The following is a 26,624-nucleotide window of genomic DNA, read 5'->3' as shown; positions in this document are numbered from 1 at the left end:
GCAGGAATCTCTCTGGTCTTCCTCAGTCTCTCTCCCAGGGCTGCGCTGCGGGCACCAGGAAGGACTAGCTGACAAGCAGACGCACCCCAGGCGCTGTTCTTGAGGTTCCCAGTGGCTGAATGGCTCCCCCGAGATCATTAGCAGAGCAGGGACTGTGGCTCGGGCTCCATCCAGGCTGGCTGCCTCTAAGGCGGCCCGAGCTCCACTGTCCATCCTGCTGCTGGGCCCGGAGGTGCCTCAGGGCCGTGTGGAGCAAGCTGGCCCTTGGCACTTGGCTTGAACAGGCCTGTAGGGACCTCAGTCCTACTGGCTACTCCCAGAAAGACTGGGGACGCTCCCCGGCCTCATCCTGCCCTGCACCCCATCCCAGGTTAGCAGGGGAGGCAGCTGGGTGGCCACCTCCCCAACAGGTCACCCAAAGAAATAGGGAATGTCCCCCTGTCCTCACGGAGAGGAAGAAAATGCTAGGGACTAAAGCTTGCCTAAGGTCACGGTGATTCGGGGACAGGATCCAAGCCCCCCCATTTCTAGCCTGGAATGATCTGGCTTCACGAGCTGGAAGATGCTCCAGCCGAACAGGCTGGAGCAGGACGGCGAGGAGAAGGGGAGCAGAAGGAGAGAGTGGGGAGGAGGAGAGGGGAAAAGCATTTCAAGTCTGAATCTCCTTAATGAGAAAGGCAGTCAACCAGCAGGGCCCAGACTTGAGTCTAGAAGGCTGTTGAGAGCAACGGCCAAGGAAGCCCCAGCAGCCGCCTTCCCCCTGCAAATAGGCTCAGTCCGTTCTGGGCTGGAGTCACGCCGCCACCTGGCTCCGGGGTCCCGGAAGAACAGCGCCAGGGGCCGCCAGCGCCGGGGACTCCCCACTGCCAGCCGCGGAGCTAGAGACGGGGACGCCCCGGAAGGCAGGATCCAGCAGCCTGCGGCTTCCTGCCGGAAGGGCCTGTGACCCTGCCTCCGAGAGCCGCCGCCACGGCTCCAGGCAGCGCCCAGGTGCCAAGAGCCCGGTGCCCAGCCCCGTTCGGCAGCCTGAACCTTCCCCCACGCCCCCGGCCCCACGCTCTCCCCACGTCCCAGCGTCTGCTGCTGGCAACCAACCACTCCCACGTTCGGGGGCTTTGGACAGCAGTCCTTCCACTAGCTCAGGATCCTGTGGGACGGGCTGGGCTCATCTGCACAGTCCTTTGGCCCCCCTGGGTCACTCCCGAGGTCTCCCGGTGGCTCCCCCGGGGTCGCAGGCCTCGCTCACGGACATCCCAGCAGTGGCCCTCGGGCCTCTAATGCAGGACGGCCTTGGGGGCTGCACGGAGGCTCGGGAGGGCGGGCGAGGCTGTGACCCAACTGAAGAGGCGCACCCCAGTCGGCCCCAGCCCGGCCCACTTTCCAGCAGCCGTGGAGGCCCCGTGAGGGATTCCGTGTCAAGGGCCACCCACCGCCTCCCAGCCGGCCGAATGACCCGGCAAGTCCCGCCCCGAAGGCTGCTACGAGCATTAATCAAATAACGCATACTTTGGGGGGCAAGGCAACCTTCAATGTATTAAGCAGTCATTACTAAGACCCACAACTTGCTACACATGATTATCCACAATATGCGACTTAATTGCTGCTAAATTTATTTTCAATCGATTAAGTGCCATGAGCCACCGCACACGAAATAACAAAACCGAGTCTGTGCGGGGGAATCAGCGGACCCTGCAGCCAAGCTTCTCCTCGGGCCCAACGCGAGCGCCTGCCCAGCCCCAGGCCGGACTCTCTGACAACCTGAGTGCCCCGAAGAGCTCAGCAAACACCTCAGATCGAGCGCTTGGTTGCCACAGTGTCAGGAAGGGGGACAGAAGTGCAGGACGGTGCTACGTCTCCACAAGACAATCAGGGTCAAGTGTGAGAATAGACAGCTCTTTTGACCCAGAAATTCCCATCCTAGATATCCATGCCACGGCTACACTGGCTACATCACCGGGTTATGCCGGTCGGTGACCAGTGACTGAGGGCAGTAGAAACAAATCATCGGTCATAAGCAGGGGACCGTGAAGCCAACGGAGGTGCAAACCAACTGGACGCGGCCGTGCTGGTGGAGAAAGACCAAGGTAGTGGTGTCGAGTCAGAACAGCAAGGTGCGCGACAGGGTGCGGGGCGTGTTACTTGCACAGAAGAAGGCTCTTTGCACGCGTGCGTGGAGAGGAAATCTCCCGGGAAGGACGTGCCGGGAACGGGTAACTGCGGCTGCCCGGGGAGGGAACGGAAGCGCCGTTTACCTGTTTCAAAGCATAGAATAACAACTCTCAGTCGTTTCGTCGCGGTCCAGAGAGGTGAACGTGGTGCGGGCGGGTGCCAGGAGGAAGGGGGCGGCCCTGCGGCAGAGCAAAGCACGCGGAAACGTCCCTGACGCGGGAGTGTCACGTGGCACGTGAGTGCAGCGTGTTTCTCTAGAAGGCAAATGGCCGGTCCTGAGCCGGAGCCCTGCTGCGCTTGGGGGACGGGGAGTGTGACGGGAGCGGAAGGGGGCGCCGGGTCAAGATGAGTGGCTGGAAAGGGCTCGGGCAGTCACTGGCCACTGGGGGCAGGAAGGGGACGCCGAGGGGGAATTCGGGGCTTCCGGTGCGGTGACCAGAGACGCAGCGGTGCGGACGCCACGGAGGAGAACCCGGGCGAAGGAGCAGGGAGGGATGTCCCGGATGCCGACGGACCCAGGAGGACCCAGGAGCGGAGCCGGGGCGAGCGCGGTCAGGCCACAGGTGCCAACGGGGCCCAGGCGGGGGACACGGTGCAGGGAGCACAGGCTGAAGGAGGGGGGTCGCCGGACGTGGCTTCGGGGTCTGGCTGCAACCGTGGCCCTGCTCTGGGCAACGTGTGCCCGGGAGGCTGCCCCGGAGGACCTGTCATCCCGCCCAGGCCCGGGGTCCGCCGGGACACCGTGAGCTCCGCCGGCCCGACGATGCCCCGCGCTGAGCGCCTTCGGGGAGGAGCGAGTGTGGACGGAGCTCCGCTGGGAAGGAAAGAGAGTCGGCCGGTAGGAATGTTCCACACGCCCCGTGCCCCCAGGAGTCGGCACGCGGCCGTGGTCCACGGAACCCGGAGGCACAGAGCGCGGGGGTTTGGGGAACAGAACCGCGAGCCCCTGCGAGCAGCAGGCCGGCCGCCGGTCCGTGCGTTCTCCGGATGGAGCCGGCACGGAGGCGGCCACAGGAAGCCGGGGTTCGAGGGGTGCTGCCACCGGCCGAGTAGGTCGGCCAGTGCTCTCCAGGTCTCTCCCTTCGACAGAAGGGCTCGAGCCCGCGCCACAGTTGCGGGCATCGGGCAGTTTTTCCCGCCTTCGTGTGCCGCCCTGGCCTGGAATGCACCAGAAAGCAGAGACTGGGACGAGGGTCCGTGGGCTCTGTGACTCTGGACGTGATCCCAGGGAACAGGAGTGGGGGCGAGAAGGGACGGGAGCGTTTCCAGCTGGTCGCCACTGGGGCCCGCAGGCGGAGCTCTGGAGGACACCGGCACCCCCACCCCCGCTACCAGGGGCTGCCCGCCCACCGCCTCCCACTCGGGTGCGTCAGGTACACCTGCCCAAGCGGGGCCACGCGGGACGTGGCCCGAGAGACGAGCTGGGCCCACGTCAAGCCCCCTTCACGCGGGTACCCATGACCTGTCTCCCCACTTCCGGACACGCACGGTGGTCCGGGCCGGCCTCTGGAAAGGTCTCGCACGGCGCTAACTCCCTCCGTCTCCTGTCCTCCGTGCTCACCACTCCTCCCAGGCGATGGAGGCCGAGCGCAAGCAGCCGGGCGGGCAGCCGTCCCGGCAGACGCCCAGCCGTGCGGGCGGTGGGCCACCTCCCTCCCTTCCTCAGCCCGGCCCTCCCCTCCGCTCCCCCTGCGCCTGCACTCCCCCGGTCTCCCTTCCTCCACCTCCTGGCAGGAGAGCCCGGGGTGCGGGGTAGGAGTCACCTCTGCAAATCACACACCGAGGCTTCTGAGCCTCTGTGCGCCCCTCCCGGGTGCCGCCCTCGGGTCTCAGCCACTGAGACGGCCTGTGTCCCACACAGGCTCGCGGCCGGCGAGGAACTCGCACAAGTGTCCCGGAGCCCCTTCCACCCCGGCCGAGTCACACCGCGGAGGGCCCCATCCGCGGGTCAGGCAACCCTAAATGCGGCGAGGGAACACTGGATTTGGAAGCGGGGCTCGTACAGCGGTTCTCTAACCAAGTCCTACGTTCTGGCTAAGAAACGAGAGTGCAGAGGCGGCCGGTGTTCTTCCTACCACTCCGAGGGGCCGAGGGCAGAGCTGCGTCCACGCTCCGCGGGCCAGAGGCGCCAAGGTGGCGGGCTCACCTCGTCACTGCCACAGTCCGGGGCCGAGCAGAGGCCTGCATCCAGGTGTGGAGCCTGGTCACGCTGAAAACAGAAAAACCACCGATGGGGAAAGAAACGTCCTCTCCGTGAACCTTTAAATTTAAACCCTCAACCGCCGCCAACCTTTGTTCTTTTTTAAAAATGTTTATTTAATTCTGAGAGAGAGAGACAGACACAGCGGGAGTGGGGGAGGGGCAGAGAGCGAGGGAGACACAGAATCCGAAGCGGGGCCCCAGGCTCAGAGCCGTCAGCACAGAGCCCCACGCGGGGCTCGAACCCACCAACTGCGAGATCATGACCTGAGCCGAAGTCGGCCGCTTAACCCCACCGAGCCACCCAGGTGCCCCCAACCGCCGCCAGCTTTATGAACTCACGCACCTCAATTTGGTCCCAAGCAGAAGATCATCCTACCTTAGAAAAGAAATGCAGCTCAGGGACAGCTACAGGCTAAGAACAAGAGGCATCCCTGGCTGTGCCCACAGGGTGCCATTCTGGGGGATTTAGACACTCAGAGGCCCCAAGGCCCAGTGCAAAACCCCACCGCGTCTGAGGGCGGGGCTCTGCTTGGGTGCAAAGTGGAGGGTGCAGAAAATGGTTTTCTTTCATATTTTATTACATCAATGGCTTGAAAATTTTTATTTAACCTCAGCAAATATTAGAAATAGAAAAATGAATTCTGCAGAATTTCACAAATAAATTTTTCAATCTCCACTAACAAATGTTATCATTCAATGGCTAAGCAATTATAATGCTATGAACATTCACCACGATGAATGTGCTGATATAGAAAACAGGCAAAAAGAGACATTAAAATATTACTTACAACAGCATTATTACAACATATTTTCTTTAAAATTCCAACGTGGATTTTATCACTTCAAAAGATATACAGCATTTCCATTATATTTGCAAACTTAACCTTATACATCTTTTAAAATCTTGAAAAATTTTTAAGCAATCTAAAAAGCACTTAGCAAAGTTGATAGGTCTACATAATGGAATACTATCCACTCCAGTATAAACTTTAGTTTTCGGAGGTGACTGTAAACACTCATCATCACACAACATGCATAGACTACACTGACCTTCCTTCTGAATTGTAACATTGCTGCAATTGTGCTTTACTATCGTGAGGGAAGAGCTGCGGGGATCCGGGGAGTGGCAGAGAGAGGATCTGTTTCTGAGCATTGCACGAGATCACTAGGTTCAGATCAGCTAACTACCTTGAGTCCACTCGAAGCAAAGCTTCACTGGATACTGAGAGCTGGACTCCTGGGTCACTAGGCTCGGACACAGGCCGGACGAGAGAGGAAGCGAGGCTCTCGTCGGGAGTGGGCTCCGTCTTTCCTTTGCTCCGCGAAGCAGGGATCCAGTTAGTGTAATGCACTGTGTGGCTTAGTTTTGGTACGCAAGTATACCAATAGTACATCTGATATTCAGAAAGACAAAAATAGGGCGTAGTTGAAATTTAAAGTGACGAGGAGCACACTCAGAGTGGCATGTGACGTCTGAGGGAACTTTTACACACGGGAGACGACTCCGCAATCAGCCCGTAAAACGCGGCAACGTTTGCAGTTGCGCGTCGTCATCAGAGAGGTGTGTGACTATCGAAGGGTCTCACAGGTTCCAAACTACCAAAGACCCTTCTGAGGAACTGGTGTCCTGGTGGGCACAGAAGTGCTGAGGCCACACAGTGGGTATGTGGTCAGCACGACGGAGGCCTGTACTTGCTGGGCAACAGAGCTACGTTACGGGACCGGTCACTGTTTCGGACCAGTCAGCACAATATTCAAGTAACAAGGTGTTTAAATGGATAAGTGAAAACAATTTTTTCCTAACGCCTTACACACCTACATAAAATTAAATAAAACAAACTTTTAATGCATATGCAATACAATTTATATCTTTTAGGATTTCTAAACTAAAAGTTAAACTATCATTTGCTTCAATGGTACTATATTTTGCACAATAACTTATACTTAGGAGAAATTTCCCACAAAAATATATATATAATTATGACATTCACATTGATCGTTTTTAAGAAGACAAAGCTTAAGTGAACATTGCATCCGAAGCAGCTGTCACTGTGGACCCTTACACATCCAAACACGACCTGCTATGCACCGAAGTCTTGATATGTTAAAAAGGGGGCTTCACATAAATAAGATCAATCACTCGGCTTTTAAAGCGAAGTAATTTCTTGCATTTACAACATCGTCGCAAAGACAGTATAATGGAACAGTCTGAAGCACAACGCTACCTTAGGCATGAAACTATAAGGGGGCCAGGCAAAGACAACCACCTTTCCAATCTTTCCAACCTCAGGCGAATGAGAATGCTATGCCTCTGCTCCGTGCAGGGACCAGAACCAGGCCGCTGTGGTCCGCCAAGCCGGAGCAGCGACCCTTCGGGACGGGGGACCGCTCGGTGCCCGGCGGCACGTAAGGGCACGGGGCAAGACACACGGGGGCCCGCCACGCTTCCGAGGAAGCGCCATCGAGCCAGCGAGCACTGCCAGAAGGGACCAGCTCTCCAGGCAAACGGCCCGGGCGTGCAGAGAGGGACAGGCCTCCGACCTACGGGCAGAATGAGACCCCTGCCGCTGCCCTGTTATGAGGAAGGAGGCCCCGAGAAGCAGCACAGAGAACCCTCGGCCTCGCTTCTCGCCCAGTGTCCCCTCGGAGCGATGTGCAAACTGCAGGCCGCCTCCTCTCCATGTTCGCCCTGCCATCTCCCAAAGCCAGAGCAGGCTCACACCCCGCGTCGTTCCTAAGTGTCACTGCGCTGCCCGCGCCAGCCTCCTCTCATGCCGTTCGCACGCTCTTACCTGACCCACGGACACCCCGGGAAGGGACAAGATGACGAAGTCAGGAGAGTCCCACTTCACTCCCCTTGAGAATGACCTTTCTCCGGATTTCTAAAAATGTACAATTCCAAAGTCTAGGTTTCTAGCTGACCCTCTTCCTAAAGAGACAGTCAGCTGGCCTTAAAAAAAAAAAAAAAAAAAAAAAGGGAAAAAGCAAGGTGCTTGGGAGTCAAAACACATCAAATTTTAATTGCATATTTTAAATTCTTACGAATTCTGTTTGTGCCTTAAAGCATCTGCATTTTTTTTTCTTTTTGGTATTGAAAGCAGGAAAAGTGTTTCAATGACGCAAAACTACGGCGACAGAAAAGCTCCTTCAACATATTTAGTGCGGGCTGCACGGACCGCGGGCGGGACACAGGGGACGCGAGAGGGCAGTGTGAGGTCTGTCCCTCAGCCCTGCAGCAGGTCCACAGTCCAGTACGAGATTAAGTGATTCTGGAAATCTCAGAACATTTATGAGAAATATTTACTTGTTCCCAGTCCAACCAAAAGGCATTACAGACCACTTTTGCACACTGCTTCTTTCCGTCTTGGTCTTACTAGAGCCAACCAACGGGTCACTTCTCTGTCCTGTACTATGATAGTAAAAGAGGGAGGATGGAGCTTAGACGGTCACATCAGCACATGAAGGACAAAAGGCTGTACGGGGTGACACGGCGTACCAGCAGGATGGGGAACACACAGCGTGTGGCTCTACAAAGCCATCACCCGCCATTCTAATCCCCTTTATGGAGCTAACCTGACATTTAAAATCTGCACTCTGTCAGAATCTGCAGCAATTTCTCCCCTGTCTCCTAATCTCAGTGATGTTCTCTTTGGCAAGCAATAAACTTTAAAGAAGAAGTAAGACACTAAAACAGAAAACGGGTCGATAACGTGGTTTGCCAAAAGGAGAAGGCACCAATTCCAAATGCACGAGCACCAGGTGCAGTGGTGTGGACCGCGTCTCTTGGAGCCGGATGGCGGGGGGGGGGGGGGGGGGGGGGGGGGGGGGGGGGCGGGAAAGACAGAGCGGCACCTGTCCCGGGATTCCAGTGCTGAAAGCTGAAGGCAGAAAGTGTTGAGTCCACATTCCCTCTAAGCTGATGTCCAAGGAGAGTTGCTGTGAATGAGCTTTCTACCAGCTGGGAAGGGAGAAGGGCGAGATTTGAGCCAGCTAAATTTACAAACCATAATTACACCCGATGTCTGGGGAGACGGGAGCTGTCTCGGGATGTTTGGCACGACGAAGGTTATAACGCAGTCTGCCAGCATCCTGCGATTTCCAAAGAAGCATGATATCGCTTAGTGGACGCCTCAGAAAAGAACAAGAGAAACTTTCTAAAAGGCCGACAGGTCACAGTCACTCTGAAAATTACATGATGCACGAGGTGGAACCGCAGGCCATGCAGGAGCAGAGTCGTGCCTTCCAAGTCGACTACCTGTCTGAAGCTGCTGACTGGGCAGAGCTGCCACGGGTGGGGCTCAGGAACTCCGACTGGGGAGGGGTCCCCGGGGTCACGGGAGGCGTGCGGGCCACGAGACTCCGCCAGCGCCGGGGCAGAGCGTGAGATGCGGCGGGACTCTCTGGGGAGTGGCGCCAGCGTGGAGGAACGAGCACAGGATTAAGGCAGATGCAGCACAGGACTGGAAGTGTACGCCTTTTTGGTAATAGCTGCTTGTCCACAGAGATGTGACGCAGATGGCTAGGTGATGGCGTGTGATACCTGATATCCTGGATAACACAGGCGTCCATACCAAGTGCTCAAAGCTGGCAGAGTTTCTCAGGAAGCAGATGCATATCTGACGTCTAGCACAGAAGCAGCCTGAGGAGAGGAGAAGGAAGAAGGACGGAAGCATCAGAGCGCAGGTAAACAACTCAAGCCGCTACCTCTGGCGGACCCGAGAGGGCAGGAAGGTGTGCGGCCGGCCCCGCTGTCCCGCAAACCCAGGGCCCTGCGGGCTCTCGGCACGGGGCCCGAGGAGGAGGCGGCAGGCGGCACGAGGGAGGCCTCTACAGCCAGGAGTCTCGGGCTCAAATCCTGGCTCTGCCGCTTTCTAGACGTGTATCCTTGGCGGAGGGATTGCTTTTTCAGCTTCAGCTTCCTTGTTCCCAGAATGTGCACAGTAACGACCCCCACTCCACAGGATTACGTAAAATCCCTGGGCCGACAGTAGCACTTGGGGCCGACCGCCCTGGCTGGAGGGGGTGCCGTGGCACGGGCCCCGTTCAACCAACAGCCCCTGGCCCCTGCTGGGACGCGGGGACACACGGGAGAGTGAACACACGGGAGAGTGAAGGCGGCAGGGTCCTCTATAAAAGCCTCAAAGGCATTTCTTAACTGCACTCCCAAGTGTCCCAAGTATCTTACTCAGTGCTCACTGCTACCCTCATGATGTCCTTTTTTTACAAACGTTGAAAAATTTTTTTAGGTTTATTTATTTTGAGAGAGAGACAGAGAGAGTGAGCGGGGGGGGGGGGGGGGGGCGGGGAGGGGCAGAGAGTGACAAAGAACTGCAGGCAGGCTCTGCACCATCAGCACAGAGCCCAACGTGGGGCTTAAAACTCATAAACCGTGAGCTCAGGACCTGCGCCCAAACCAGGCGTGAGACGCTTCACCGACTGAGCCACCCAGGTGCCCCTTGATGTCCTACTGCTGGGGGAACCACTGGGCTATAAACCCCAATCTGAAAACAGCTGTTCCTTCAGTTGACATCATAACTGATGAGAACAGTTGGCCGGGTCAGGGGCTTTGTGTTCATTCTGTAACTGTGAGTGAGACTCTACCTCCAAGCCGGTCATGGTCCGCATCCCCTCACCCGGACACCCATCCATCCGCCCCTCGCCGGGAACGGCATCCTTGTCCACCTCAGAGAACTCGGAATCTCAAAAGCTTAAAACCCTTGGGCCGCCTGCCCTTTCTCAGCCCCGAAGGAAACGGCCTACAGCTAACAGTTACGTTACTAGAACTTCTGGCAGTTCTCAAGGCCTCCTCCCTCTTTGTGCCGCATAACACATAAAATCTGAGGGCAGAAGGGGCAGGCAGGACGCCAGCAGACATCTTTCTTAGCTGCTGGATTCCACAGGATACACAAGAATGAGGAGGCCAATTTCTGGGCACTGGCTGGACAATTAACCAGGGCTCTTACAAGTCCCCCCAGGCCCCTGGTGGACACAGAACAGTAGCTGGTCCCTACAGATTCATTTCCTTTTGCAAACTAACATATGGAGAACAGAAAAGCCGGGCGGTGGAGCGGGAAAGCGGGTACTATAGGGGGCATAAAAGGGACCCAAAAAAAAGGAAATGAACTGTGGGGGGAGGGGGTGGAAATGGCTGAAGAGGGTGAGAATGTTTACAGACAAGATAAATGTTGTCCGCTAAGGACAAGTCAGGCGATGCCGCCAGTTTTGCGGAGAAGGCTGGGGAAACAGATGCATGGAAGATGGACCACCAAGGCAAAACAAAGGCATGCCTGTGGTGGGAGACCAGTCACGACTGGGCCAATGCTACCACAGACCGGGCAGAGAATTACCGGGCTATTTTGATGTTCGATCGACATGGTAAGTGGACCGTGAAGAATGGACTTCTGGACTTCGTCAGAAAAAAAAGTAACTGTGAGTGAATGAAGCAGACATAAGAAAAGGAAGGAAAGTATATGCACAAGAACTGAGAGCCTGTCCCGTTGGTGGCGACCCTTGGTCCCAAATTTATGACCGTATTTTTAGGCTTAACCCTGCCAACACCTGCTTTGATAAAATCTGGAGAGTTTCCTATGATTTCTGCTTCCTGGCACCAAAGGTGGAGAACATACATGGAAGAAAGCTTTCATTCCGGCAAATTCTAATGTTCCTTCCTTCATAATTCTCATCTTCTCTATCGCTTCTCGGCCTTTTGGCTAAGATCAAGTGCATAATTCTCATCTTCTCAATGCTTCCTAAATGGAGTCCAGGACTTCAGAGAGGTTGATCTGTTGCTAAAGGGGCAACAAGCACCGGGACAAACATCACTGCTGAGAGATAAAAACTTCTGCTTGTAAGCCGTTATGTTCCGGGGTCTCAGGCTGGGCCGTGCCATGGGTGTGGCTCGGGGGAACCACTCGCATTGTTAATAATACGAATTCTGCTATAAATGTTATCAACAGTCCAAAGATTTTCTGGCACAAAGCTCTAAAGAGCCCAACACGCTGGGTGCGTCACGTTGGGCGGGGGCGGGGGGGTCTCCCTCGTGAGGCACTCTGTGCTCGGCTCAAGAGGGGGTCTCTGGGCTGCTTCTACAGCCAGACCCTTGGAGCAAAGGGGGGAGAACAGACAGTACTAAATAGGTCATTTCAAATCACTCCCGCATGGTTTGGGGGAGCCTCTGATGAGAAGGTTTTCCCGGAAAGCTCAACTAATCCTTAAAATTCCGTGTCTGTGAACAAACGCACACCAAAGCGACTGGCAATTAACTCTTACCTCTGCCCGGCCCCCTCCTCCTCTCTGTGGGAGTGGGGGTAAAGACGTGGCAGGGCAGGCCAGGCTGGACGGGGAAATGGCAGGTGACCCCGTCACAGGAAGCAGGGAGGCAGCAGATGGGTCCGTGCAGCCTCGGTAACCTCGTGCCTAATCTCTGCTGAGTAGGCGATGAAATCGGTATAGCTAACCTGGAGGTTGCCAGAATGTCGGCCACCAGCCTGGAAGCTCCGGCCAAACACAGGACCCAGAACGGTCTCCATCAATACTTGAACCCGTTAGCCCCGACCGCGTCAAAGCCTGGACGACTCGGGACAGCAGAGACAGACGCAGGAGCTCCTGGCCGGCTGGCCAAGCCGATTCAGCAGTAAGGTCATTAACCTCCCACTGCGATGCCAACACACCTTCGACAACCACTTCCAACTTACCGTTTCAGGGCTGAGTTCTTCCAGGATCTAAGGAAACTTTGGTAAAGTGCAGTATTTTGTGGCTGGAGAAAACCAGGATGGAACTAGGAATCTGTACAGGAATTAAAACGTGAGCAATATACCTGGTGACCAAAACTAACTGTGTCAACACACATATTAAGGTTTTTATGGGGAAAAGTCAAGTCACTGACAGAGCTGAGAGCTAAAAATATTTCTCCAGCCGAGAAAGGCCATCAAAGAAGAAACTGAATATGGAGCATGAATCTGGCAGAGATCCTACTGTTTCAGATTTACCTCGTCTTCCTCTTCAGGCATCTTGATAGAATTATCTGGGGACTTGATAGGTTTCTGGCTACTGGGCCCATTGGTCTCTTCTTTCCCATGTTCCGCCTCCCATTCTTGTAAAACTTCATCTATGTTGAAGCGGCGTCGATAGTTTACAAAAAAGTTTTTCACTTGTACCACTGATTTGTTCCCAATCACATCTGAGATTGCCTGAAAATCTCGGCCGTATTTCCTGATGGCTAAGGATGTAAGAGAGCACTGTTTTTCAATACAGGATAAAAACAACTTTTAAAACCCCACACAACTGAGACTTACCCCCCTTCCTTTAGATCCACATAAGAAAACACTTGGAGCTTTTAACTGCAGGCACGATCTTAATGTATTATACAGTGGAAAGAGCAGCAACCTAGATCTGTTTCGTAGATGACTGATCCAAGAAGGCCAGTATGACCCTGTCATCCGGAAACCCGCACCTCCAGTCACGTATCCCAAGACGACTGACGCCACCCAGCCGGCACCCGGTGGACTTTGTGCATTCTTTTCCGGGTCCCCAGGACTAGAAGAGCTCCAACCGTAAAACTCTTAACATTCAGTCTGCTGCTTTCAGGATTTTATACTTTCTGACCATCCGGAACCCGACACACTCCTGAGAGCGTGTTTCAACACAAGTGGTGCCACGGGAGTGCGGTGGGGCATGACTCTTCCTAAAGGCACCTGCGGCCCCAGGCCTCCTACCAGGAGGACCCCCGTACCTTGCACTGCGAGAAGCTGCTCTTCCGTGGTCCAGCGTGCGTTACACTTCTGAGCGACCTGCACACCCAGAGGAGCCGTATGAGCATAACGCAGTTACAGGCGAGGGCATCCTCGTCACACTTAATGAATCTTATTTTTTTCTTACAATTTCTCAGAATACCAGAATTTCAACGTCAATCGGGTTTATAAAGATTGTGTCTACAACTTTCTTTCTATGGGATGTATGCTGGAGATACATTATAGAGATATTAAATTCTTTTCTTTTTAATGCTTATTTATTTTTGAGAGAGAGAGAGAGAGAGAGAGAGAGAAAGAGAGAGAGGGAGAGGGAGGGCGGGAAGGAGGGAGCCAGAGAATCCAAAGCAGGCTGAGCTGTCAGCAGAAAACTGGATGCGGGGCTTGAACCCATGAACCGGGAGACCATGACCTGAGCCCAAGTCCGAAGCTCAACTGACTGAGCCCCCCAGGTGCCCTAATATTAAATTCGTAAACACATGAAACTTGGGTATAGTCCTACCTCTGGAAGCCGATACGGTTCTATTCCACCGTCAAGTTTTTCTTTAAGAGCACTGTTCGTCTGCTTAATATTCTGAATCTGAAAGAAAGGAAATTTTTAAATTTTAAAAATGAACAACTTTTGTAAAGGTATGAAAAGAAAACAGAACTAAAAAAAAAAAAATAAGAGAAAAAAACCAAGAGCAAAGAAGTTCCTAATCTGTATGGTAACCAAAATTTGAGGTCGCTGTAGTATCCCTTCAGAGCATCTACCGAGATTCTTTAACGGACTTGCTTAGAGCAGCAGACGAGGGACAACGGGAAGGAGGGCATGGTGGCCAAAAGGCTCCTGCGTGCCCAGCCCTAATTCACAACTTGAGAACACGTCATCCCCCCTCCCCGAGCGGCGGAACCCACATCTGAAGCCTGACACACAAGACCAGGCCACGCCTGGCTTCCCGCCACGCGGACCGAGCGGAGCAGGCCGAGCGGAAGCAGCCGAGAGGCAGTGCTCTGCAGGCCGGCAGGTGCACCTCCTGGGGCCCGGCGCGGTCGGCCCAGGCACCCCCTGCGCAGGAGCCCGCAGGGCGGCCTTCTTTAACGAGGAGAAAGCAGAAAGCAGCGTGTTACCTTCCCACAGCCTGATTTTGGCCAACCGTAATTCTTCACTTTCTCACAAATTAGATCTTTTCCACGTGGCCGTGTTGATTCGACGCACCTAATCTTTCACTGCCTCTAAGCGATCGAAAGACAGACATGAACAATACCAACCGCTGAATCGATCCGGCGGACAATCCGCTGGACTTGCGCCCGGACTCCTGAAGGAGCCGGGCCTGGGAACGGGCTCCCTCTCAGCTCCACGTGCAGGGGCACCTCCGTGCCAAGGACCAGGGGGGCATCAACCCCAGGGTTTTTCATTTCTAAATGATCCCATGGGCAAAAAAGCAAGCAAGGGGAGGATCAGATTCATTTTCCCAAATAAAACATCAGAGACACTCCGGAACAGAAGGTGCCCTCAAAAGCAGCAACCTTATGAAGGCAAATGAAGAAAAAGCAGGACTTTGAGAGGTGGGGGATGGTGGTGAAGGACACAGCCTCACAGACCCTTTAATAATTCTCTCCTCCTTGAACAACCTTTTCCTACTTAGACTCAAATTTCATTTTCAAGCACTTACACTTCACAGAATTCCAATTTTGCATTTCCTTTCCTGGGTTTACTTCTTCTGAAAGGTTTAAAGGGGAGTGGAGATGTACAGGGGACTGGCGGCCCCGTGAGGAGGACCAGCACTCTAGGGACGAGGAAGTGACCCTGTCTGCCACTAGTAAGGGCCTTAAAGCCTGCCAGACACACGGCCCACGCCAAGTCAGAACACAGAGACAACTGAAAAGAAAAATAAAGGAAATGTGCATAAAACCTGCTCTATAGTAAAACCAAAACTGAAGACCCCGGTTTTCTGAAATTTGCTTTAGTTTATTTTTGAAAAGGTACAAGTCAGAAGAAAATAAACTGGTACCAGAAATTCACCCACAGTAAGTTCTTGGGAAAGTAACACCCAATTCTCAGACCAGCACCGTGTCACAGAACGCTCTCTGACGCGACGTCATGCTGAAGCCGTGCCATCTGACACGATGGCCATTGCCCGCAGGTTGCTACTAAGCACCTGATATGTGGCTTATGCAGCTAAGGAACTGAACTTCTCATTTCTTCTACTTTAATCCAAACTTAAATGTAAATAACCACACGTGTCTACCGACTACCCCGTCCAACAGCACGGTCTTAAGACTCCTGCTCAGAGCTCTCAGGTACCAACCACCCATAAAATGCTGCAAGGGCATGTTCAAGGCTATGTTCATAATTCAAGGTTATATTCAGTCACATAAACTTGTGACAGAGTTAACAAATTCTCAAAAGAATCCGCTATCCAGAATACTACAGGCCTCCCAGCATTCCGGTTACTAGGTCGTTCTATTCATTCTGGCTGGTTGTTTACACAGGTAAGAAATGGGGTATATATTGCATTGTGAGTAAGTAATACACATTTCCTAAGGAGACCAACCTATTCACCACATGCATTTTCTCTCTGAAATCGATAAAGAAGCAGAGATTATGTAAGTGGCTATACAGAATACCTGCAAATTCTGAACTAAAAGTTAGCTCTAAATTCTCATCAACCTTCACCTCTCTTCCTAATGCATTTTCCTTATTAGAAATACTCAAGTGTTTATGAATAAGAACAGGGTTTGGTTACCATCATGCCAGTTGGAAAGGAAGCCAGAGTGGCAACAAGCTGGATAAAAAATAGGATATAAAGGGGCGCCTGGGTGGCTCAGTCGGTTGAGCCTCTGACTTTGGCTCAGGTCATGATCTCAAGGCTTGTAAGTTCCAGCCCCACGTCCGGGTCTGTGCTGACAGCTGGGTGCCTGGAGTCTGCTTCAGATTCTGTGTCCCTCTCTCTCGGCCCCTCCCCTGCTCGTGCTCTGCCTCTCTGTCTCAAAAATAAACATTAAATTTATTTTTTTATTTTTTTAATTTATTTTTTATCTAAAAAAAATTTTTTTTAACATTTATTCATTTTTTGGGAGACAGAGAGACAGCACAAGCAGGGGAGGGGCAGAGAGAGGGGGAGACCCAGAATCCCCCCAAGCAAGCTCCAGGCTCTGAGCTGTCAGCACAGAGTCTGATGTGGGGCTTGAAGTCATGAACTGTGAGCTCATGTCCTGAGCCGTAGTCAGATGCTTAACCGACTGAGCCACCCAGGCGCCCCTCAATTTTTTTTAATAAAATTAAAAAAAAATAAAATTTTAAAACATTAAAAAATTTTAAAGTGACCAGCATTTAAAGAAAAAAACAAAATAGCAGTCAAGTTCGCCTGGTGCCTTACCTAGCGACTTTTTTTTTCCTACTTTCCTGTGTGACCCTCTCATTCTCTACTCAGAAAGACCCAGCACAACAGGCACTGGCCGCCGGCTAATCTAAGAGCCGTCTGCCCCTAGCCCCCTTCTCGCATCTTCCACAGAGGCTGGTGGTCCTCCTCGGGGCTAGGAGGAGCCGTTTTGCAAAGCTGCAGCACGCAGGGAGGACAGGAGTTCCCGAGAAGGTAAAAGCTTTTCCTGCTGGAAGGATGGGAGGGTCGGCCCCGCCTCCGGCCCCTTCTCCATCAGCCCCCAGTGCAGACGCGAAGGCCACAAAATGGCTTTGGAAGCTTCCAACGGGAGCCAACGAGCGAGATGAAAAGCAGGCACGCTAAGAATGGTGGAGGAGGAAATGCAAAAGAATCCGGGTCTGTCACCACACCGTGAACAAACGGACTAATGCCCGGAGCCACCGATGCTGGGATTTCTTGCTATTTGATAAAAATAAATCCTCAATTGTTTAAGCTGCTATCAGTCAGGTTTTCTGCTATTTTCATGTGAACCCTTCCCTGGGACACCACCACATGTGGAAGCATCCAGATAAAACGGCCATTTGTGAGTCGACAAGTGCACTCGGCAGCAACCCCGACAGGCTGTGAGGGGGGCAGGCGACCTGTCTCCTCTGTTAGCGATGAACCGAAGCCCCTCTATTCCACATGATTCTCAGTAGCTACTTTCAAATAAAAAAGTCCTGCTCCTGATTCTGGCCGTGAAACCAAAGACAGTTCTATCTATTGTACTGCGACACCTGCGTGCAAGAAGGGCCTCATTTTCTCTGCTCAGAAGATTAACATCGACCAGTGAGCGTCAGGAGTCCGCTCGGCACAGGGGGAGACAGTCCCCTCCAGGAGGAAGGAGGACAAAGATGCGGGTGGGGGCTCCGGGCCCCGTTCAGAGAGCCCCTCCAGCACAAACAGAGCTTAAAACATTCCCTCTCTCGCTCGCTCGCTCTCTCTCTCTCTCTCTCTTGCAGCCCTGAGACAGCCTGTAAGATCAGGCAGGCAAGGATTAATCTCCTCATTTGAAAAGAGGCCCAGAAAGATTAAGTGACTCTCCCAAGATTAGGGCGCAACTGCGCCAGCAGCCAAGCCTAGGAGCCAATCCTCTGACTGCTCGGAGAACACTTGGTCCTGCTGTGAGCTGTCCCCCGCCCCGAGCTGCCAGACCAGGGCACAGACCCCTCCTCTCATCTGGGAAAGGACTGCCAGCCTCCAGTTTAACCTTCTAAGGAACCAACAAATCAACAGATCAAAAGCAGCAAAAACTACAAGTAAACCATCAGTCCACAATTTGCTTCAAATTCCAGAGACAGAAGGATGGGGGAGGGGCAGGGCACTAATGAAGGGACAAGAGTCAGCTGGCTACTCCGCTGAATTTGCAGTTTCAATGCACCGCGTAATGATGCGCCGTTCCCCATACCAGGGCAAATAATCAGAAAAGGATTATCATAAAGTAGCAAATATCCAGGGAGAACTCTGACAAAGCCCCAAACACAGAGGCGGCAGAACACGGAGAGAATGACAGATCTGTGCTGGTAGGGGAGGGATCACGTTCACGAATCACAGGGGTGGCTGTCTGGTTTAATGTTCATTCTCTATTTTGATCTAGACATTCAATACAATTCCAATAAAAATTCTAGCAGAATTATTTTTCTGGACACCAAGAAGGTGAACCTACATTTTCTATGGAAACACAAAGGGCCAGGAGAGACAATCTTGGAGGACTTACCGCCTGGCCCAGACACTCAGGTTTGTAAGGCCCCTGTAATCGAGGCAGGATGGTGCCAGTGAAGACGGACATACACACCAAAGTCACAACAGACCACACACATACAGACGCTGCACTTGAAACAAAGATGCCCATCACTGCGGTGGGAAAAGGATCGTTTTTGGTTTTGATTTTTTTCCAATAAACAGCACGGTTAACCAGATAGCCACATGAAAAACAAAATGAATATCCACCCTATACGTAACAGCATGCACAGAAAAACATTTCCAGATAGACGGAAGATCAAAATGTAAAGGCAAACAACACTTAAGACAGCATGGGAGAGTATCTTCATACTCTTAGTAAAGGTTCTTACCAAAACTGAAAAGAGCACTAACTACAAAAGGAAAGAACGAGAAACTAGACTACCTTAAAATTAAGAACTTCTGTTCATCAAAAGGTGAGCCTCAGAATGGGAAAGGGGAAGTAATTTTGACCCACCCCCGGCGGGGGGGAGAGCGGTAATACTTTGGCAAGGCCTGACGACATTTCTGTTGTCACACCTGATGGGGCAAGGTCACAACCGCTGGCATCTAGAGGCCAGAGATGCTGCTTAACATCTCACAATGCACAGGACACTCACAACGAGGAATTCTCCGGGCCCAAATGTCAACAGTGCAACAGTTAGTGAGTAGGCCCTAATGCAGGCCAACCAAACCTCACATAAGTTGGCAGCCCACCGTGGAAAACTGCTTGGCACTATTCTAGAAAATGCTGGACACAGGCATACTCTGTAATTCCACTCTTAGGTGTACGTGCAACAGAGATGCATACATAATACAGCAAGAGTCAAAGAAACATCCACGTCGGTATTAACTGGTCAACGGCCCCAAATGGGAAGCAACCCAAATGCCTAGTACAGTGGATAAGTTTTAGGATATTTATACAACAATAAGAAAGGACGACCTGGATGGATCTCATATGTTGAACAATGCTGGGCATGAAAGAAACTACATCATATGACTTTGTTTATATAAAATCCAAAATGAATAAAAATAATGTCTGGTTTAAAACGTCAGACCAGTGGCCACCAACTGGAAGGAGGTGGGTAATGAGTGAGAAGGGCACTAGTGAAGCCTGGGAGGCAAGGCTGAGTCCCCTCGGGGCAGCAACTAAAATGGGAAATGAGGGGCAGCTGGGTGGCTCAGTTGGTTAAGCGTCGGACTTCGGCTCAGGTCATGATCTCACCGTTCATGAGTTGGAGCCCCGCGTCGGGCTCTGTGCTGACAGCTCAGAGCCTGGAGCCTGCTTCGGATTCTGTGTCTCCCTCTCTCTGCCCCTCTCCTGCTCACTCTTGTTTCCCTCTCAAAAAAATATAAGTAAATAAATAAACATAAAAAAAAATTAATAAAAGGGGAAATGAATGGGGCTTGGGAGGCTGCAGTTCATCTCTTGATCCAGATGGTGGCCGTGTGGTGGGTGTGTTCACACTATGAAAATTCACCCAGACACATATACACACTGTGTGTGTGTGTGTGTGTGTGTGTGTGTGTGTGTGTTTATTAAAGGTATACATATATACCTTTAGTTTCAAAGTCAATTTAAGAAACATCAATGCGGGCATGCCTGGGCGGCTCAGTCTGTTAAGGGACTTCAGCTCAGGTCACGATCTCACTGTTCCTGAGTTTAAGCCCCATGTCAGGCTCTGTGCTGACCACTCAGGGTCTGGCGCCTGATTCAGATTCTATGTCTGTCTCCCTCTCTCTCTCTGGCCCTTCCCTGCTCACTTGCTCGCTCTTTCTCTCTCTCTCAAAAATGAATAAACATTAAAAAAAATAAAAAAATTTAAAAAAGAAAGAAATATCAACGGATCAGTACCTAAGTCTTCGGTCCAGTTCCTTAGAAATAAAATGCCCTTCAGAGGCTTGTGGAAAGAGGACACTCAGGTGTGAGGAACACACAGGGACCCCTGAGCATCAGTGAGCCCCGACCCGCGGTACCTGCCGCTTGATGGAGACCAACTCCATGTCTAGCTGCCTTAGCACCGTGGTGGCCGCAGTGGCGTTGGCAGAAACAGCCTCCACGTCTTCTTGAGAAAGAAACATTCCTTTCGGAGGTTTCCTTTTTGCTCGATTTTTAGCTTGCGTACTATGTTTCTCCTTTTTGATCTGAGGAACTGTCTCCGTAGGGGGCACCTGGATGGTACAAAGATTTGAAAAATGAGACTCCAAAACATGAAAATGCCAGATGAACAGTAATACGCCTACTTTCCTAACATGGCTCTAAACAATCTGACAAATACCATGCCGTATCGTAATTACCATCTACAAACTAACAGGCAGTTAACAGAAACACTGGCTATTGAATGTTGGCTGAACACTTCTAAGTAGAATCCACTGCCCTCCTATATAAACACAACCTTTTTCTATCACTCTGAGCCTCTGGCAAGAAGCGTTCTGAGCTTCCTGTAGTAATACAGGAAGAAAAGAGATCTGTCTTCTCTTCTGGTGTGCTTTGTGTATGTGAATGGTGAGCTCCTTTATCCTAATAGTTCTTAGCCAAACAGATGGACTTAGGGCCACAGAAAGATAAAAGGAAAAAATGATTCAACACATATATAAAACCCATTTAAATTCTTTAACTCTATACGAAAGTTTATAAAAAATATAAACTTCCACATGTAACTATGACTGTTTTTCATATACCCTCTTTTTGGATGACACAACTTTTAGGGCGACTGTATAATTTGCTTCAAGAACATATGCTGTCATTTGATAATGCATGACTGCTGCTAATTTTTTTAAGTGCTTTCTCTAAAACTGAAACGTTTGGAAATGAAATGCAATAAAATCTTGGCAAGGAAAGGATACTGTCCTGATAACAATTTTAAGAAGTTTTTGTAACAGTTCATAATCTCATCTTGTTAGTGTATTAACATTTGCTGATGAAGCTGAGAATATGTGCAGGTTTTCTCCTTCCTATCTTAAAACACTGACATAAATCGACCCTGCAAACTACGACGGTACCAGTAAATTCTTGAACAGGTGGTAACAGACAGTACATAAAAATGTTAGTAGGCAATAAACTACATCTCGTCTGTAACAGCTCTATGCTGTTTAGCAGAGATCACCTACTGACGACGTGCCTGTTTTCACAACATTTTAGTACAGAAAGAAACTTAAGATATAAGTCATTTTTCTCTTTTAATCAGGAATCGTGCTACATAAGTAAGACTTACGGAAGTTAAATCAAGCCTTTCCCCTTTCATTGAAAACGTTCCCCTGAAGAAGCTAATAGATAATGATGTATCAAGACAAAGCTTCTTAACTGTAGGTACAATTTGATTTCCCAAAGAATCTAACTTAGCTAACCCTTAAAATGATCTTGTTATTTGGGCATTCGTATAAATCTAGCTGGAGTGCCATCCAGAAAGAATTATCAGTTTTCAGTTTGGTGATACATAGCCTACCAAATGAAGCCTTAAAAATGTAACTAGAAGACTTTCACCCAACGATTCAACTTCCAGAAATTTGTTCCAGTGGAAAAAATTAAGTGAACCAATATTTAATCATGAGACCAGCATTTCAGCATTGTTTAGAACAGCAAAAAGCATGGGGGGAAACTGATAAAAAAGCCCTAAGATTGCTTAACTGAATTATGAAAGATGTGTAGGATAAAATAACATGCTAATAACAGCTATGTACACAAAGTGTATTTGACATAAAAACATGTTCAAGAAAGACCAAATTTAAAAGGTTTCAGAAATGATATATTGAGATCCCATTTTATGTTTTTAAAAAAGCAAGTATAGAGTCATAAGTGTGTATATAGGCATATACATTTCATGGAGTCATCTGGAAAGAGTCACCAAAATGTTAGCAGTGATTAAGGGTGACAATATCATCATTTTCTTTTTCTCCTTTTTGTTTAGCTGGATCTCCTACTTTGCCTACAAAAAGCATGTATGTTTGACGCGATTTTAAAGTTTAGGTGTGCCTGGACCCTTTTGTCTTTCCATGCCGAAGAACAGCTGTTCTCCTACTTCAGAACCTTCCAAGATCGAGAACTCTTTGAGGTTTTACTGAAGCTGCAGATACAGACTCTCTTCAGAAAAGCACTTCTACGAACTTACATATAAAAGTCATAACCACGCTGGGATCCAACACTCCGGCCTGAACTGGGGCCGATGGACTAAGGGGCCCTTCCTTCCAGGGACTGTAGTGCTATCCTCCCTGCAAGGGCTCTGCCGCAGGGGATGCTGTGTTATGGGGGCTTTCCAGTCTGTGCCAAGGAGCCCTGGGTTTCCCTGGGGGGCCCTCAGGGATCCCACATAGGCCTTATTCAATTTTTATGAATGGGCAAAATAACCTAAGACTGCAACCCATTTCAAAAGGCTTAATGAGATCATTCAGACACCCCATCGTTCTCAGTGAAAAGTTCACAATAAAGAAATGTCATAAATACACACAGAAAAAAAGTTACATACAATTGTAGGAATTCATGGGCCTCTCGAATCTTCTGACATAATGATTTTTAAGATGTGAAAGATTAAAAATTCCCCATGTGTGAGGCTCGCTGCTGTAGGACCTACGCTGCTGTTTCTGAGTAACGGGAAAACTTGCCCTGAGTCCCTGCCAGCCCTCTGCAGTGCACTCATGGCCCAGCTCATGACCCCACTGTGCAGGCCCCTGCGCCGGCCATTGAGAGGACATCCCGAAGGCTGAGAGGAGGAACCAAGCCCTCACCTGGTCCTCTCCTCACCAGTACCACGCCCACACTCGTTAACTACTGGGCTGATGGCTTGGGAAAGAAGGCAGTGAGGACGGCTGCCCAATGAGGACAAACTCGTTATTCAGTAATGCTATCGCTTGCTTTCGGGCTTCCTTTATTCCTGTTTCTTGGCAAACAAAATTCTAAAGTCTATACAGCAAAGTTAGTATTGTTTAAAAAGTCATTATCATGATGCCTTGTACATAGCAATAAATATATTAAATAGAATAAGTAAGAGGAATGTTTTACGTATGGTACTAATAAAATTTATTTGCCTAAACGATACTAGGGAAAAAAATACCTCCTTTTTGCTTTCCTTGTTTTGATCAATCTCAATGTCAATGGGGTTATTTCCATTTGTTTCTTCCAGTTCATCCTCACTGGAAGGCAAGAACAAGTTACTGAAAGACTATTTGGTACTAATTCTATTTAATATACAAATATAAGCAATAAATTGATTTAATGACAGATTTAATACAAAATCAGTATGTTTTCAGATTGCCGAGATAAACATTTTTACAATTCAAATAAATTAAAACCAACTCCTAGTTCTCTTACTCTAAATGATTAAAACAACAACAACAACCACCTACTGAAATAGATTTTTAACTTCTGGATCAGGTCTAGAACACTGTTGCTTCATATTTGTAAAATGTTTCTTCTCAACTCTCAACTGAAAAGATCAAATTTAAGGCATTTATGTAACTGCCCCGTAATCATCTTGTGGTGGGCTAGGACACAATCATTACATGTAACTGAGAAATTATTGAAAAATAAAGTCCCCATGCGCTGGGAACAAATCCCCAAAAAGTGAAACTCCACTTCAAGTCCCAAGTACACACTCATGACTCAATCCAAGCGCCAGAAGGGGGAGAGCCTTTTGGCTCTGGATAAACTGAGATTTCAAATTAGGTTAATTTTAAAAAGAACATTCACATTGACATGGTACTTCAAATGCCTTTCTTTATAGCCTTCCACGTGTTATTATTTTTTTAAAAGAGCTCCGTAGTGGGGCGCCTGGGTGGCGCAGTCGGTTAAGCGTCCGACTTCAGCCAGGTCACGATCTCGCGGTCTGTGAGTTCGAGCCCCGCGTCGGGCTCTGGGCTGATGGCTCGGAGCCTGGAGCCTGTTTCCGATTCTGTGTCTCCCTCTCTCTCTGCCCCTCCCCCGTTCATGCTCTGTCTCTCTCTGTCCCAAAAATAAATAAAAAATGTTGGAAAAAAAAAAAAAAAAAAAAAGAGCTCCGTAGTAGAGCCTTTACTTTGAAAAGTCAGAAGACTGAGGATCACAGAAGCCAAGCACAGCCTGCCCCAGTTTCCCCCCAGTTACATCCAGTTCATCGTCCCACCGTCTCAGGATCCGGCCCAGATGGCCATGCTACCTTCCTGTGCTGAGTTCTGGCCCAGGAAAGAGAGTTCAAAAGGAGAGTGTGCCAGGGCTGAGGGACCTCTCTCGTCCCTGCTGTCACTTCCACCAATCCCTCAGGTGCTAGCGCCCGGGTCTGCACAGGTGCTCAAGGGCTCAGGCTCCCCACGGGGGGCTGGGGGGGTGGGGGAGGGTGTGGGTGGTGGGGGGGGGGGGCGGTGTGGGGGACAGGTGCTCTCAGGGTTGGTGCACAGAGAAGCACCGGGGACGGGAGCCTGTGGTGAGGGTGGGGCAGTAGATGCTCTTACCGTTTCATACTCGGGGGACAACAAACCCCAACCTATTCTTTTATTTAACTCTAATTTCAGGGTTAGCAGAGTACAGCTGTCTGTAGTACAAGACTTTGTTTATAAAAAGTAAATGAGTCCTAACGTATAATGGAAATAAATATTTTTAATCAAAAGTTATTGGAACATAAAAACAAATTCATTAGCATCTGCCACTTTTCTTTGATTACTGAGAGCACTAAACCAAAAACAGACCCACTAGTATATATGCTGCAGACCACACAGCATCCAGACGTATCAAGGTCAACACTTTTACAGACTCTCACAGCTGCAGAGTGTTCAGCAGACGTTCCCACCACTGCCCCCACTTTACAGCTGGGCCCACGGATGTGAATTCTCCAGAAGTCATACTACCACTTTGTTCCCACGATATCCTATTTAAAATCATAAAATACCCTCCTGAGATGGGGCCATGGAGATCAGATAGTCTCTCTCCCTTCACTTCATTTATATTATTAGTTTAAAAAAATAACATTACAGGGGCGCCTGGGTGGTTCAGTCGGTTGAGTGTCCGACTTCGGCTCAGATCGTGATCTCGTGGTCTGTGAGTTCGAGCCCCGCGTCAGGCTCTGTGCTGACAGCTCGGAGCCTGGAACCTGCTTCGGATTCTGTGTCTCCCTCTCTCTCTGCCCCTCCCCCGCTCACGACTGTCTCTGTCTCTGTCTCTCTCAAAAATAAATAAACATTAACAAAAATTTAAAAATAACATTACAGGGGCATCTGGGTGGCTCAGTCATTTGAGCGTCAGACTTTGGCTCAGGTCATGGTCTCGCAGTTTGTGAGTTTGAGCCCCACGTCGGGCTCTCTGCTGTCAGCACAGAGCCTGCTTCAGATCCTCTGTCCCCAACTCTCCCTGTCCCTCCCCCACTTGTTCTCTCGCTCTCTCAATAAATAAATAAATTTTAAAAAATTAAAAAACAGCATTACAGAAAACGTGGAAAACAAATTTCAAAAAGCCACCAACCTAACACAAAAACCACTATGTCCACCTGCTGCCTTCTAGACTGTGAGCAGCTTCATTTTAGAGTTGAGGAGGCGGAGGCTCGGGGAAGAGGCATGTGGCACTGACCCCGCACGGGAGTTCACACCACCTCTGGAGTGAGACTCCAACCTGCCTCTGCGCGGGAGCACAGGGCCGCCCCCTGCTCTGCGCCATCCGGTGGAAGTGTCGGCTTGGGTGTATCCTACTCACCAAGCTATCCCTATAGCTGGTGTCCTTAGGAAGAAGAATCACAGATGTTTCCCTCCCTCGCACACACAAAATAGATGGTCAAGAAAGGGATGAGGAAAATCTAAACTGTACTGTCATCTTTTAACACACCAGACATAAAACGTGGCAAACAAATCTTGTGTAAGTATACCCAAAAAAATTCTACCTAGGCAATAATAGATTTCCTTCTTATTAAAAGGAGACACCCTTCAGCGGTATGAAAGAGTATGTGGAAAAGTTTGTTCATTTAAACTGGAAGTTTCTTGGGGCGCCTGGGTGGCTCAGTCGGTTAAGCGGCCGACTTCGGCTCAGGTCATGATCTCACAGTTCGTGGGTTCGAGCCCCGCGTCGGGCTCTGTGCTGACAGCTCGCAGCCTAGAGCCTGCTTCGGATTCTGTGTCTCCCTCTCTCTCTGACCCTCCCCCCGTTCACGCTCTGTCTCTGTCTCTCGGAAATAAATGTCTTAAAAAAAAATTTAAAAAAATAAAGAAATAAGGTGGAAGTTTACTGAATGCAGGAAGAAGAGAGCGGTAAGAAACGAATACCCAAAGAACGGTGGGCTCGTGCGTTAATGATACAGCTCACGAACGTTACTGAAGAATATTTGTGTACATCTGGCTCCACCAGGAAGGCATTTGGGGAACTCCATCCCTCTCCCTTTCCTTTGGGCACCGACCGCCTCTTAGAAATTCTAGTGACCCGAGAGATCCCCCA

General features: G+C 50.4%; 1 protein-coding gene across 4 annotated transcripts in view; it reads right to left on the bottom strand.

The window, feature by feature from the left end:
• Window positions 1–1,040: 1,040 nt before the first annotated feature.
• The window catches only part of RCOR1 (REST corepressor 1), a 128,669-nt gene continuing 103,085 nt past the window's right edge, over window positions 1,041–26,624 (bottom strand). The window contains exons 7-13 of one of the 4 annotated variants that reach the window (XM_060620818.3): window positions 23,290–23,368; window positions 20,219–20,413; window positions 13,621–13,698; window positions 13,103–13,160; window positions 12,360–12,589; window positions 4,316–4,378; window positions 1,041–2,252 (exon numbers count right to left, since the gene is read on the bottom strand). In XM_060620818.3, coding sequence (XP_060476801.3) covers window positions 2,136–2,252; window positions 4,316–4,378; window positions 12,360–12,589; window positions 13,103–13,160; window positions 13,621–13,698; window positions 20,219–20,413; window positions 23,290–23,368 — 820 coding nt within the window. In that variant the 3' untranslated portion in view covers window positions 1,041–2,135. Of the gene's footprint in view, window positions 2,424–4,315; window positions 4,379–4,928; window positions 9,011–12,359; window positions 12,590–13,102; window positions 13,161–13,620; window positions 13,699–20,218; window positions 20,414–23,289; window positions 23,369–26,624 lie in introns of those variants that run through there. The other 3 variants (XM_078447822.2, XM_060620820.3, XM_060620821.3) reach the window with 3 other exon arrangements.

Source organism: Panthera onca, chromosome B3, assembly GCF_046562875.1.
Source record: "Panthera onca isolate mPanOnc1 chromosome B3, mPanOnc1 haplotype 2, whole genome shotgun sequence".
In the NCBI taxonomy this organism is placed as follows: Eukaryota; Metazoa; Chordata; class Mammalia; order Carnivora; family Felidae; genus Panthera; species Panthera onca.
Note: the sequence above shows the minus strand (reverse complement) of the source record. Positions and strands in the feature narration are given on the sequence as shown.